The following is a 12,330-nucleotide window of genomic DNA, read 5'->3' as shown; positions in this document are numbered from 1 at the left end:
TGAGTAAAGTGTCCAGAGAGCCTGCCACACCGCACGCAAGGGCCTCAGAGGTCCTCTCCTGTCCCCTCATTTGAACGCACACACCATCCTGGAGGCCACTTCAGGTTAACCCTGCCTGCAGCTCCCATGTGCCCCAGGCTCATGAAAGAGGGACCAATTTAGAAATCGCTTGAACTGCTTCGACAGCTCGCAGGAACTTATACCTCGTTATAATGCCAAATAGATAAAATACTTGATGTCACAAACAAAAGCTTCAGCTTGGAGGTTGAGAGCAGGGGACCCCCTTTCCTTGCGGAAGGGGACAGCTTTCTCGTTGATTTTGAAACAACGCCAGTTTGCACACTCAGACCCTGTTCTGCCAGCACTCGCGTGAGGCAGGGTCTCTCTGGGAAAGTGTGAATTCCTGAAGATGGTGAAGGCCGGAGGAAGGCGCCGGTGTTCCACCCGAGCTACTACCCGGTCTTCATGCCCTGCCTAAGGAAGGAGGTTTTGCCCCCAGAGACCCCTGCTCTTCTGGGTAGCTCCCTGTACACTCAGAATTTTTAAATTGTCCTGTAGTTACAAGATAAAAGTGACTGTGCTTCCCTGAAGGTGTTTAATGATCTTTTAATTTCTGCTACTCTCCTCCCTCCTTTTTTCCGGCACACATGGTTGGCTTGCTGGTTTTCATGCTGAAAACAAAAACTGAAAGAAAAACAGAAAGATTATGTTTTTTAATCTGGAACTTGTAAATATTCAAACTTTGGATAAATTCTGTTTTCACAGTATAATTAATGGATTTGCCTTACCACTGAAAGAAGAGCACAAGATTTTCTTATTGAAGGTGTTATTACCTTTGCACAAAGTGAAGTCTCTGAGCGTCTACCATCCTCAGGTAAGGGCTCCTCCGTGACGTTGGTGGGCCCGGAGCTCGTCCGCCTCTGCTTGGACATCAGTGCACTCGGGATACCGAGCCCCAGCCTCTAACTGGGAGTGTTTTGTCTCTTATATCACAGTGTTGACTTGGGTGTCAGCGTGCTGGTGATGAGCGAAAGGATAGGGAATAAAGAGGGATTGCTTTTGAGAAAATCAGAAAAACCTCAGGAAAGGAGAATTTCAAAATTGGTTGTAAACACTGAGAAGGGAGTGGCTCACGCGAGGAAGGGGTCAAGGAAGACCTCTCCGGAAGGCTTCCTGTGGTGGGATTGAAACCTAGCACCTCAAAGACAACGCCTCTGTGTCCACGGCCAGTAAAATGGCTTAAGGAAAAGTGGTTTGGGGACTTCCTGGCGGTCCAGTGGTTAGGGCTCCGTGCTTCCACTGCAGGGGGCATGGGTTCGATCCCTGATCAGGGAGCTAAACTAAGATCCTGCATCCTGTGCAGCGTGGCCAAAAAAAAAAAAAAAAAGTATATATTTCTAAAAAGAAAGAAAGAAAAGGGTTTTTTTAAAAAAACTGTGGGGTTTTTATAACTTTGAAAACTGAAAACCTGATGGGTAAGTGGTTTCTATTTGGTTGGTCAGCTGCATTTCCCCAGGAAGTCTATGTTTTCCTTCACTCTTCCTATTCTAAGTTCCATGCAGACAGAATGTAAGCTACACTGACTGCAGCGCAGAAGGTGCTGGGGAGACGCCCGCCGTCACTGTGGGTGCAGGGTGGGTGGTCCCCACGTCTGGGTCCAAGGACCAAGAACCCCCATTCTGCGGGACCTCCCTCGGGGAGTTTGCCTCATGGCATCAGAAGGTGTATCCTTAGACGATTCTAATGACACTGGCTTCCTGGGAAATCTTTTACGTAGAGTTTTTTCCTCTGATTCCTATTGCCTGGTAATACCTTTACATCCAGCCAGTTGGTTATCATGTTAGTTGTCCTGTATTAGAAATTAATAGTTTAGGAATTTAAGATGGAAACAGATTTTAATTTGCTTTTTCCCAGCAGTTAGATTACTTGTCCATTACAGTCTCCAAAAAGGGCACCAGAAAACTCCCACCGAACCTGGCCTGGCTTGTCGGTGTTGGTCTAAAAGACTGTCTCCTGGTTTATTTTAGTTTTCTGATGTTCCTTTTGCAGTTGATCTGTGTTGCACACTGATCCTGGGGTCCCTCCCTCAGAGCCCCTCCCAGAGCCTCCGGCGGGGCCACTGGACAGAGCCTGTGTCCACCCAGGAGAAGGGCTGTGGGGGACATTGCAGGCAGGGGACAGTGCTGATCACATCCGGCCCTGTCTCCCCACAGGAAGATGTCTAACGGTGATACAGCATTTCCATGTTAAAATGGAATATTAATACTTTTTCTCCTCTTACTGTAGCTGGCATACTGTGTAGTGCAGTTTTTAGAAAAGGACAGCACCCTCACTGAACCGGTAAGTACACCCTCTCTGGTCAGGGCCTTGTGATACAGTGTGTGTGTCTTAAGTGTCAGTATCGCAGTCTGGCTGCTTCACCAAGACAGCTTCTTCATCTTAAGTTATAACACTAGTGAACACAAACTGATTTCATTCCTGTGTTACAAGTTTTCAAACTGTAGTGATTTTAATTACAAGTTCCCTTGTCGAAGTGATTGTTCCTGTAAGAAGATGGCCGTCTTCTCCCTCATTGCATTTTACTCTGAACGGCGTCCTGCTAAGTCATGTGCGGTTTAATACTCCCACGTCGCTTGGTTGAACAGCATAGGTCACTGACTTCAGTCAGAGGCATTGTAGCAAGGGTTCAACATGCTTGTACTAAAGAGATTTTACTGTCTTGAAAATTCTTTCCAAGTTATGGTGTCACTATTTTATGGTCATTGGATCATAAATGAACATTAGATTGCTACTGGTCAGTGTTTAGATTTCTAAGTTTCTTGGCATTTTAGCTTTATTAAAAATAAAAAGGCTATTGTAGCCAAGATTCACAAAGTCCGGTGTGTCAGGTGCCAGTTGAAGCATATGAATACACTTTTTTATCAGCTTTACTGAGATGTAATTCACATGCCATACAGCTCACCCACTTAAAATGTATGATTCATATGGTAGACCTAGGTTTTATATTTCTTGTGGACCCAATCAGGAATTAGGATATCGCCTAGAATATAGTCCTATACACATAATATATCCTTAGAAAATACTTAGTAGTAATTTGATAATTATTAGCATCATGATTTAAATTAGTAGATATAGTACAGGAACAAATTTTGTTCTGTATGTGACCTGCTTTTCATATGATGGTGTACAATTACTTTTGTTTACTTCTCACCAACCATCTTGCACCTTGCAATTTGGAGTTTTAGTCCTCAGCATTAAAATGTTTTTGGTGTTTCTTCCTGTTCCAGGACAAAAATCAGAAAAATCAAAGGTATTTGTTTAATAACTTGCTGTACTTAAAAAAAAAATGTATGATTCAATGGTTTTTGATATATTAAGTTATTAATTTTTTCAGTTGTGGTAAAGTATACTATATAACAAAATTTGCTGTTGTAAGTGTACAGTTCAGTGGCATTAATTACATTCACACTGTTGTGCACCTGTCACCACTGTTTCTAAAACTTTATCATTGCCCCAAACAGAAACTCTGTCTTCGTTAAATAGTAACTCCCCACTTACCCTCCACCCTCCCCCTGATAACCTCGAGTCTACTTTCTGTGAATTTGACTGCTCTAGATACCTTACGTAAGTGGAATCATACAGGATTTGTCCTTCTGTAACTGGCTTATTTCACTGAGCGTAATTTGCTCAAGGTTCACCTATATTGTTGCGTGTGCCAGAAATTCACTCCTTGTTGTGGCTGAATAGTATTCCACTGTATGGCTAGACCGCATTTTGTTTATTCATTTATCTGTCAATGGAAATTGGAGTTGTTTCCACATTTTGGCTGTTGTGAATAATACTGCTATGAACATGTGTGTGCAAATCCCTGCTTTCAGTCACTTTGGGTATATACCCGGTAGTGGGATTGCTGAATCATATGGTAATTCTGTGTGCTTAGCTTTTTGAGGAAATGGCATACCATTTTCCACAGCAGCTGCACCATTTTGCATTCCCATCAGCGGTACACAAGGCTTCCAGTTAATCCACATCCTCGCCAACACTTGTTATTTTCCATTCTTTTTTATTATAACCATCCTAGTGAGTGTTTTTTGATTTGCATTTCCCCAATGACTAGTGACCTTGGGCATCTTTACACATGTGTGTTGGCCATTTGTGTTTCTTCTTTGGAGAAATATCTTTAAATTCATTGCCCATTTTTTAATTGGGTTGTTTTTACTATTGAGTAACAAAGCAAGAAGTATTAGATGCTAGTTTAAACATTTGAACACTCTTTTAAAAGTCACTATTGGACCAGAAAAGGTAAATATTGTAATTTCTGAGTCTTTCCTGTCCCTTTAGTGGTCTTTCACAGGTTTCTTGTGAAATTTTAATTTTTATAGTTAAAAAAAATAGAAATTCTTAATACTGTACTCTTGAATTAAACTGCTTCTGATCTCTCCTTTCTTTTTAAGCTTTTAAATTCTATGTGTAGCCTCCCCCATCGCACCCCAAAATTCAGGAAAAGCCCCTGGTCATATCCCTCAGCTGCTGCCTGTGGAGGTGATGGAGGCTGCCCTGCTCTGCAGCCCCTTTCAGAGTGACCCATCCCCGTACCCCATCCCTGGGGTCTCCTCGCGCCTCTGCCTCAACTCTGTCCAACATTCTGGAAGCCCCCAAGAAAATGTACCAAATCTTATCAGACTTCAGTATCACACAAAGTATTTGCTCCAACTTAGGGTGAGGATGTGTTATTTTATGCTCCTACTAAACTGAAGACATGTTCAGATAGGGAAAGAAAAATGAGATGGCCCTGATAATTTAAAAAGCCCTCTTTAATATTTTTCTTCAGTGGTGACACATCCTTATTCCTATCTGTGTTTGATGGTCTTCTCCAAACTAAAGTACCATGTGAAGGAACCCTAACACATACCCTGCCCTTTTCCTATTTCAAAAATAAGGAGAGAAAGAGTGTGCAGTTTTCTGCGATGATTTTTCTTGGTGCGTGTTTCTCATACTCTCTAGTGGCTAAAGAATTCACCGAATGTTACCCCACATTTCTCACGGCCTAAGGGTCCCCCCCCTGAGCCCACTCCCTGCAGGTCCCGGTCCCCCGGCCCCGTCTGTCAGAGCCTGGTCCTAATCCTGCTTCAGCAAGACTCAGCGTGCGCATCCCACCCTCTTCTGTCTTCCACCTGAAAGTAATGTGAACGCCGATAAAGTTTATAAATTCCCACTAACAACGCTAATACAGCTTCGCAGGAGTGAGGGCTTTTAACTGCGCTTGGCTACAAGGCAGGAGACGATGTGCTGGCTTCGGTGGGGTCCTTCCATCTTAAATGGTAGATAGAAAACTCTGACTCGGCACGAGCACAAAGCCACCTCAGGCCCCCTACGCCCAGTCCCCAATATTTCCACCCAGAACCACTTCATCTCTTGATCTCCTGCGGCAGAGGTAACATAATTGCTCTCTGGATTACAGAAGGCAGATGAATTTTCTGCACATTAAAAATGTTCAGAGCCTCGCCTCAGTAAATTCCTTCCTTTGAAACTTCATGTATTATGACAACACAAAGCCCGTTTTGTCTTACTTCAGCATCGAAAGCATGTAGGTAATTAGATGAAGGTGTAAACTCTCGCGAAGGTGCTGGGAAGGGCAGTCGGCATACGTGTGCGTCTCGTGGTCCTGCACCTGTGGCACCCCGAAGTCTGTGTGTGTCCAGGCTCAGGAATTTTTAAAGTCTGATCCGTTTAAAAGACGTTTGTTGCTCCTGTCTGTAACCTGTAACTACTATTTTTATTTGTAAACTTTGTACAGTGCCCAAGAGCTTTCTGGGCACGTCGAACACTTTTCCACCCACCTGTCTCTTGAGGCTGATTGAGTTTTACTCTGTGGCCTTTTTCCCTGGTGTTGCAGGACAGGAGAGGGGCTCCTTGGGACGCCAGGCTCGCCTGCCTTCCCTAGCCACCCCCTCCCCCCCGCCCCGGGAGCAGGCCGCCCACTGGGTTTCCCCAGGAAAGCTCAATCCTGAAGTGCGCCCAGCCGCAAGCAGCCATTGTTGGCTCAGAGTAGCTTTCCCCGAGCGGACTCCTGCTCTGCAAAATGCAGGCACCCTCGGAAGCAGCTGAAACGTTGGGTATTGGTCATAGGTCATTCCGAATAGTGTGAAAAGTAAGCCCAGCATATACTTCTGATTCCAGAAATAATACCTTTTCCAGAGACATCAAACAGCTAAATCAATTGTGTCCTGTAGTTCACAGCTTACTGTATTTCTCCTAATAAAATTCCATTTGCCAAATGACAAGGAACGGTGGATTTGTGACGTGATTTGCATCTGCTGTGTTCTTAAAAGTGATGCCAATACACAGAGTCTAGTAGGTACCCAAACACCTGTTAAATGGTTTTGAGCAAAAAGTAGGAAAATCATTAAATGATGCATTTTAAAAAATAATCTCTATTTTTTTAATTAATTAATTTATTTTTTGGCTCTGTTGGGTCTTCGTTGCTGCTCGTGGGCTTTCTCTAGTCACGCTGAGCGGAGGCTACTCTGCGTTGCGGTGCGCAGGCTTCTCATGGCGGTGGCTTCTCTTGTTGCAGAGCACGGGCTCTAGGCACGTGGACTTCAGTAGTTGCAGCACGCGGGCTCAGCAGTTGTGGCTCGCGGGCTTTAGAGCGCACGCTCAGTAGCTGTGGCACGCGGGCTTAGTTGCTCCGCGGCATGTGGGATCTTCCCGGACCAGGGCTTGAACCCGTGTCCCCTGCTTTGGCAGGCGGATTCTTAACCACTGCGCCGCCGGGGAAGTCCAATAATCTCTCTTTAAAGACAGTTGTGTCATAATTTTTTACGTCAGACTTCAAAACTAGGAGCACTTTTAGAGTAAATTTTGGAGTTTTATAAAGTGTAAAAATACAAAAGATTATCCAGGAGCCTGAAGGTCAAAAGCATAAGATAGAATCGTCCTAAATGAATGTTGTTGAAAAGCCCCTTGTTTTTAACCGCGGTGAGGACTCACAGGCTGGCCTGTGAGCACAGCTGGCATGATCTGCAGAGCCAGAAATGACTAGTGAATGGAAACCACCACCAATCTGGAAGCATGAGCATTTGCAGTGATGTTCACAGCAGTCCTGAGGCCGGGGGCCGGGATGACGGGTCCAGAGATCGCTGTGATAAGGCTAAACAGCTGCTTTAAGTAACCGGTTGCCGTTGTACAGTTAGGTGTGCAAGTATGTGTGTGTGCTTTACATATACGAACAAAGTGTTTTGGATCACTGTACTATTTTAGGTAGCTAAACTCTCAGGGGTATGGTTAATCTGCATTCCAAATCTGATATTTTGGGTGAAGAACCTTTCCTGGTAGGAAATTTGGGAACTGCAGGAACACGCTAACAGAAAGGTTGCCCGGCAGAAACTGCCTGTCTGATGGGCAGGGAACACAGTGCCCAGCACTCACCAACCGGGAGGCTGCTGCCGCCCGACGGGACGTGCCTCGCAGGGAGCGGCTTCACGGGCCTGCTCTGGGTGGGGCCCCAGCCAAGGCCAGGCTGCCGCCCATTCGCTGCGGCCAGCAACTTCTCAGGCACGTGCGTGGGTCTAGTAATAAAGTCTTCTCAGCAGCCCCAGGGCGAGGGTCTTCGTGCCCCCAGACTTTGATGAGGGCTGTGGGGCACCGAGGGGTGGGCACCAGCCCGTGGCCACACACAGAGGGCTTGCTAGCATCAGTGCTTGACATCTCTCTTTCCGATGTGTTTTAGCATGACTGAAAACAGTGTGTACGCACACTATGTATGTATGTTCGTGTACAAATATATATGAACAGTCAGTTAATTTGAGAGAGAAGCCGATTGTGCCTCTGTGTATATGTCTCCACGCTAAGATATATATATGAATTCACATGCTCTGTGTTTCTCCACTGGTCTTGTTCTCTCTGAACTCTCCTACCTGCCTCTTTTTTTTTTTTTTAAGGATCTGAGTCTTACTGAGATGGTAGTTAATCAGAGTCGTTCACATAAATTAAAACTGTGATTCTGAAGTATATAACATTAGACCTACCTCTCTAATTATAAAAAACCTACATTCTGATTTACTGAATCACTGTTCCTTCTACAAGGAAAAAAGCGCCACCTCGTCTTGTGGCTTTGCAGAGGGGGCGCCTTACTGAGGAAACAGGGCGTCACTGTGTGTGTCTTTTCCGTAGGTGGTGATGGCACTCCTCAAGTACTGGCCAAAGACTCACAGCCCAAAAGAAGTCATGTTCCTAAATGAACTAGAGGAGATTCTAGACGTCATTGAACCATCAGAGTTTGTGAAGATCATGGAGCCTCTCTTCCGGCAGTTAGCCAAGTGTGTCTCCAGTCCCCACTTTCAGGTATGCGGCCCGGAGACGGTGGGCTCGTGTCACTTCCCTTTGGAGCTGGTAGGTCGCGGTGTGGAGCTGGTCATGTTTTGCTTCTTGGGTAATTTGAAGGTAATATTCAAGCTTTTGCTTCAGTGAATTTCAGAGTAAGATCCGGAGACTTCAGCTCTACAACATACACTCTAGCACCTCGTCCCCCCTTGTCACTGAAAACGTGTTTCTCCATAAGAGTAATTAAAGACAGCTTCTCTGTAAACGACCTCTGGCTCTCTGTTCACTGGGTTCCCAAACGCACACAACCTTATTCTCCACAACTTGAGTGGCCGATGCTCACGGAGAAGATAAAACTGTTTAGCTTTGCGTTCCCTCCCTCCATGAGCTCTTCATTTCTGACGTATACGGGTTTGTGTCCCTTTATGCTTTAAAAAACAGTAATGGTCCTGATTTTTGTACCTTCCACATTCCTGTGTGAGAGGTGCCTCGGTCATGCCACTTCCCACTTTTCCTGATTTCCTCCTCACACCTTCCAAGCCCCTTTCAAAGGTCATCATCGCCAGTGGCTCTTCCAGCCTGTCTGCCTTCTTTTAACATACTGGGGACCCCATCCTTTTGTATCGTTGAGACGGTATTTGTTGTGAACTCACCGTGAACAGGGTAGAAATCTAGGCACAAAAGGAGCAAAACCTCACAGTCACCAGGGAGTCGGCAGCCCAGCGGGAGAGGGGAGATGTGTCCGCACAGCTGACATCCATGTCTGCGTTGCCGGCGGTTTCAGAACTGGCCGCCTCGGTGGCCTCCGCCCCTCCCGTGTTCCTTTGCTGCCCTCCCTGCTGTCGTCTCACATCCCCTCCCTCAAGTGCCTCTGCAGGGACAGGCTCCGCCACCACCCATTTTAAGCAGAAGCCACGTTTCCGCACACACGCCAGCACTCCCTCCCGTCCCCTGCTGCTGTTCGCCACACGACTTAACACTTCTAGTAAGTCAGACAATTCGCCCATCGTTTGTTTACCCCCATAGAACGTAAGCTCCACGAAAGCAAGGATTTCTGCCTCACCTGGTTCACTGCAGAATCCTCAGTGCCAGACGGCACTGCCCGTGGTGTGGACGCGTAATAGATGGGCGGTGGATGGCTGACGGATAGGTAAAATGAACTTGTTTGACTTGTCTCCTCGGCATCTAGCCCATGTCTAGCAGAAATGTTCATTGAATTCATGAACAAATGAGTGACAGTGATCTTGACAGCCAGGAAATCATCTGCCTCTCTGTTGAAGGCTCTTCAGGATTACAGTCTGTAGAGTATTTTAATTTGTAGAAATAATAATTTTCCAATCCAGTATAATTCATTTTGCTATTTACGTATGTAATAGAGCACTTTGATCATCAAAAACAGCAGTCATGCCCTCCGTCTTTCAGGTGGCAGAGCGAGCGCTGTATTACTGGAATAACGAGTACATCATGAGTCTCATCAGTGACAATGCAGCCAAGATTCTGCCCATCATGTTTCCATCCTTGTACCGCAACTCGAAGACCCACTGGAACAAGTAAGAGAGAGCCGGCTGCCGTCAGATCTGGCCATTTTTAAAGTTTGCATATTTTGCTGATACTTCCATCGTGATTGAATCCAAGTCTGACTATCAGTTAAAAGACAAGACGCTGACTTCTTTGTGGGCTGTGTCTTGGCCTTCCGTTCACGTCCTTATCCCCGTGCCGAGCCCACGTAGGGCGTATTGCCTCACTCCCCACCCCCATCTCATCCCGGGTGGGGTCGGAAGCAGCATCTTCCGGGCCGCCTCTTAAGTTCCCTCCGGAACAGTTAAAGATTGTCACAACCTCAGGGCTCAGTCCCTGCGGGGGCACCGTGGCCACCCCACACGCGGGGGCCCCAGAGCCCTGCTGGCACTCACCCTGGGGAGCCAGAGAGAAGAGCAGGTAACCTGAACACCACGAGGACTCTTGACATCTGCCCCTGCTTCTCTCCTCTGTTCTCTCGCTTGCTGAGGATGAACAGACTGATTTACTCAGTGGTCATCTCCCGAGACCTTAGCAGTCAGTATGGATGCCATGTCATTGTCTCTGCTGAACTGGTACTTGTGAAATGTGGGCCATTGAAATGGGCTGATAAGTCGGGAGAGGAAATAGTCTGTGGTGGAGGAGGGAAGGGAGACAGATCAAAAGAGATGAAGCACTCTGAGTTTCAACACGAAGCTTTCGTTACAGGACGATACATGGCTTGATATACAACGCGCTGAAACTCTTCATGGAGATGAACCAAAAACTATTTGATGACTGCACCCAGCAGTTTAAAGCAGAGAAACTGAAGTAAGTTGCTCCTTTCAGAAGTTATTCTTTCAAGGATTTTTTTTTCCTTAATCCTAAAAAACCTCTCCCATTAGTTTGTCCTAAAAAGGTATTCTTCACTTTAAAGCAAAATCAGCCCTTTTGTACTTGAAAAGCAAATTAAAACTTTGTTATGATAACTTATTTTCAAAGAAAACATGTTTAAAGTTAGCTGTTCTCTGGGAATTCCGTGGCAGTCCAGTGGTTAGGACTCAGCACTTTCACTGCAGTGGCCCCAGGTTCAATCCCTGGTCGGAGAACTAAGACCCTGCAAGCCACACAGTGCAGCCAGGGGAAAAAAAAAAAAAGTTAGCTGTTCTCTCCGTTACACTACTAGTTTAATCATTGCAGAAAGTGCATGTATAGTCACGAATTTAACTTTCAGGGTCTTTGCTTTTCTCAGGGGACACTTAAAGGCAATAACGTGTAGTAATTTTTCATGTTTGTCAGGCAGGAATTTGAACTGTATCCTGTAAGGTTTATATGAAAGAGCAGGAATCTTCATCCAGCGTAGCTTTATTCTAATTTGTTGATCTCCATAAATTCGGGTGTTCTCTGGAATCTAGTGCCAGAGTCCCTCACAAAATCAGGGCCCTGCTCTCATGCTGTGAGGACTTCAGAACCCACATCTGTCCGGGGACAGGCTAGAACAGGGGTCCCCAACCCCGGTTAGGAACCAGGCCGCACAGCAGGAGGTGAGCAGAGGGCGAGAGGAGCTTCCTCTGCCACTCCCCATCGCTCCCCACCGCTCCCCACCACTCCCTGCCGCTCCCAGCCACTCCCCATCTCTCCCCACTGCTCCCCACCGCTCCCCATCGCTCCCCACTGCTCCCAATCACTCACATTCCCAGCTGAACGATCCCCTCCCCCACCCCCAAGTCCATGGGAAAATTGTCTTCCACGAATCCGGTCCCTGGTGCCAAAAATGTTGGGGACCGCTGTGCTAGATGACTCTGTGCCTAGGCTATGCTCGTAACAGTATGATTCACTAATTATCAAAATCACATCTTCAGAGTCAGATGTGGACTGTGAGCAGATCTGATTCTTTGTCACTTGGAGCCGAGGTAGATAGACTTTGAATGGATGTAACTCAAACTACAGTACATATATAACGAAGTGCCACGTTCTTTCCTTAGACAGTATGCGTTTACCTGTGTGCAAGGCCCTGTTACGGGTTCTGGCAACACAGCAGCGAATAAGACAAACAAAAACCTTTGCCCTTACGGAGTTTACATTCTGGGTGGTGTGGAAAGAGAAAGACAGCAAAATACAAATGAGTAAGACATAGTGTGTGAGGGACAGTGACAAATGAAGCAGGAAGGGGCACAGGGAACCGCCTGTGGGCTCTTTAAGCCTTCAGGCTGCCCGGCCCATTCCTGCCTCAGCTGAACGCAGTGTCCAGGTGTGAAATACGTGAACATCGGGGCTTTTCTAACGGCGCATCCTCTTTCGTGGAACATCACATTTCTGAAAGGGACCTTAAAGATCATGTAGCACATTTACTAGATTAAAAAAGAGTCGGTCCCATGGTAAGTCATGTACTGAAGGTCACGCGCCTTGTTGGTACGGACCTACAGGCTGCGCCTCTGCAAGGACGTCTTCACCTGGTTCCTTCACACTAAGGTGTGGTCTCACTTTTCATGGGTATGTAAGCTTCTC

The 12,330-nt window shown here is 46.3% G+C and overlaps 1 protein-coding gene across 7 annotated transcripts in view; it reads left to right on the top strand.

The window, feature by feature from the left end:
* The window catches only part of PPP2R5C (protein phosphatase 2 regulatory subunit B'gamma), a 129,719-nt gene that overhangs the window by 103,634 nt on the left and 13,755 nt on the right, over nt 1-12,330 (top strand). For all 7 annotated transcript variants that reach the window (XM_082838144.1, XM_082838147.1, XM_082838143.1 and 4 more), the window contains 5 exons: nt 766-874; nt 2,287-2,340; nt 8,176-8,346; nt 9,748-9,875; nt 10,552-10,653. In XM_082838144.1, coding sequence (XP_082694270.1) covers nt 766-874; nt 2,287-2,340; nt 8,176-8,346; nt 9,748-9,875; nt 10,552-10,653 — 564 coding nt within the window. The remainder of the gene's footprint in view (nt 1-765; nt 875-2,286; nt 2,341-8,175; nt 8,347-9,747; nt 9,876-10,551; nt 10,654-12,330) is intronic.

This window comes from Leucopleurus acutus (genome assembly GCF_964270905.1).
Source record: "Leucopleurus acutus genome assembly, chromosome: 1".
Taxonomy (NCBI): domain Eukaryota; kingdom Metazoa; phylum Chordata; class Mammalia; order Artiodactyla; family Delphinidae; genus Leucopleurus; species Leucopleurus acutus.
The sequence above is the reverse complement of the archived record's forward strand: the minus strand, read 5'-3'. Positions and strand labels throughout refer to the sequence as shown.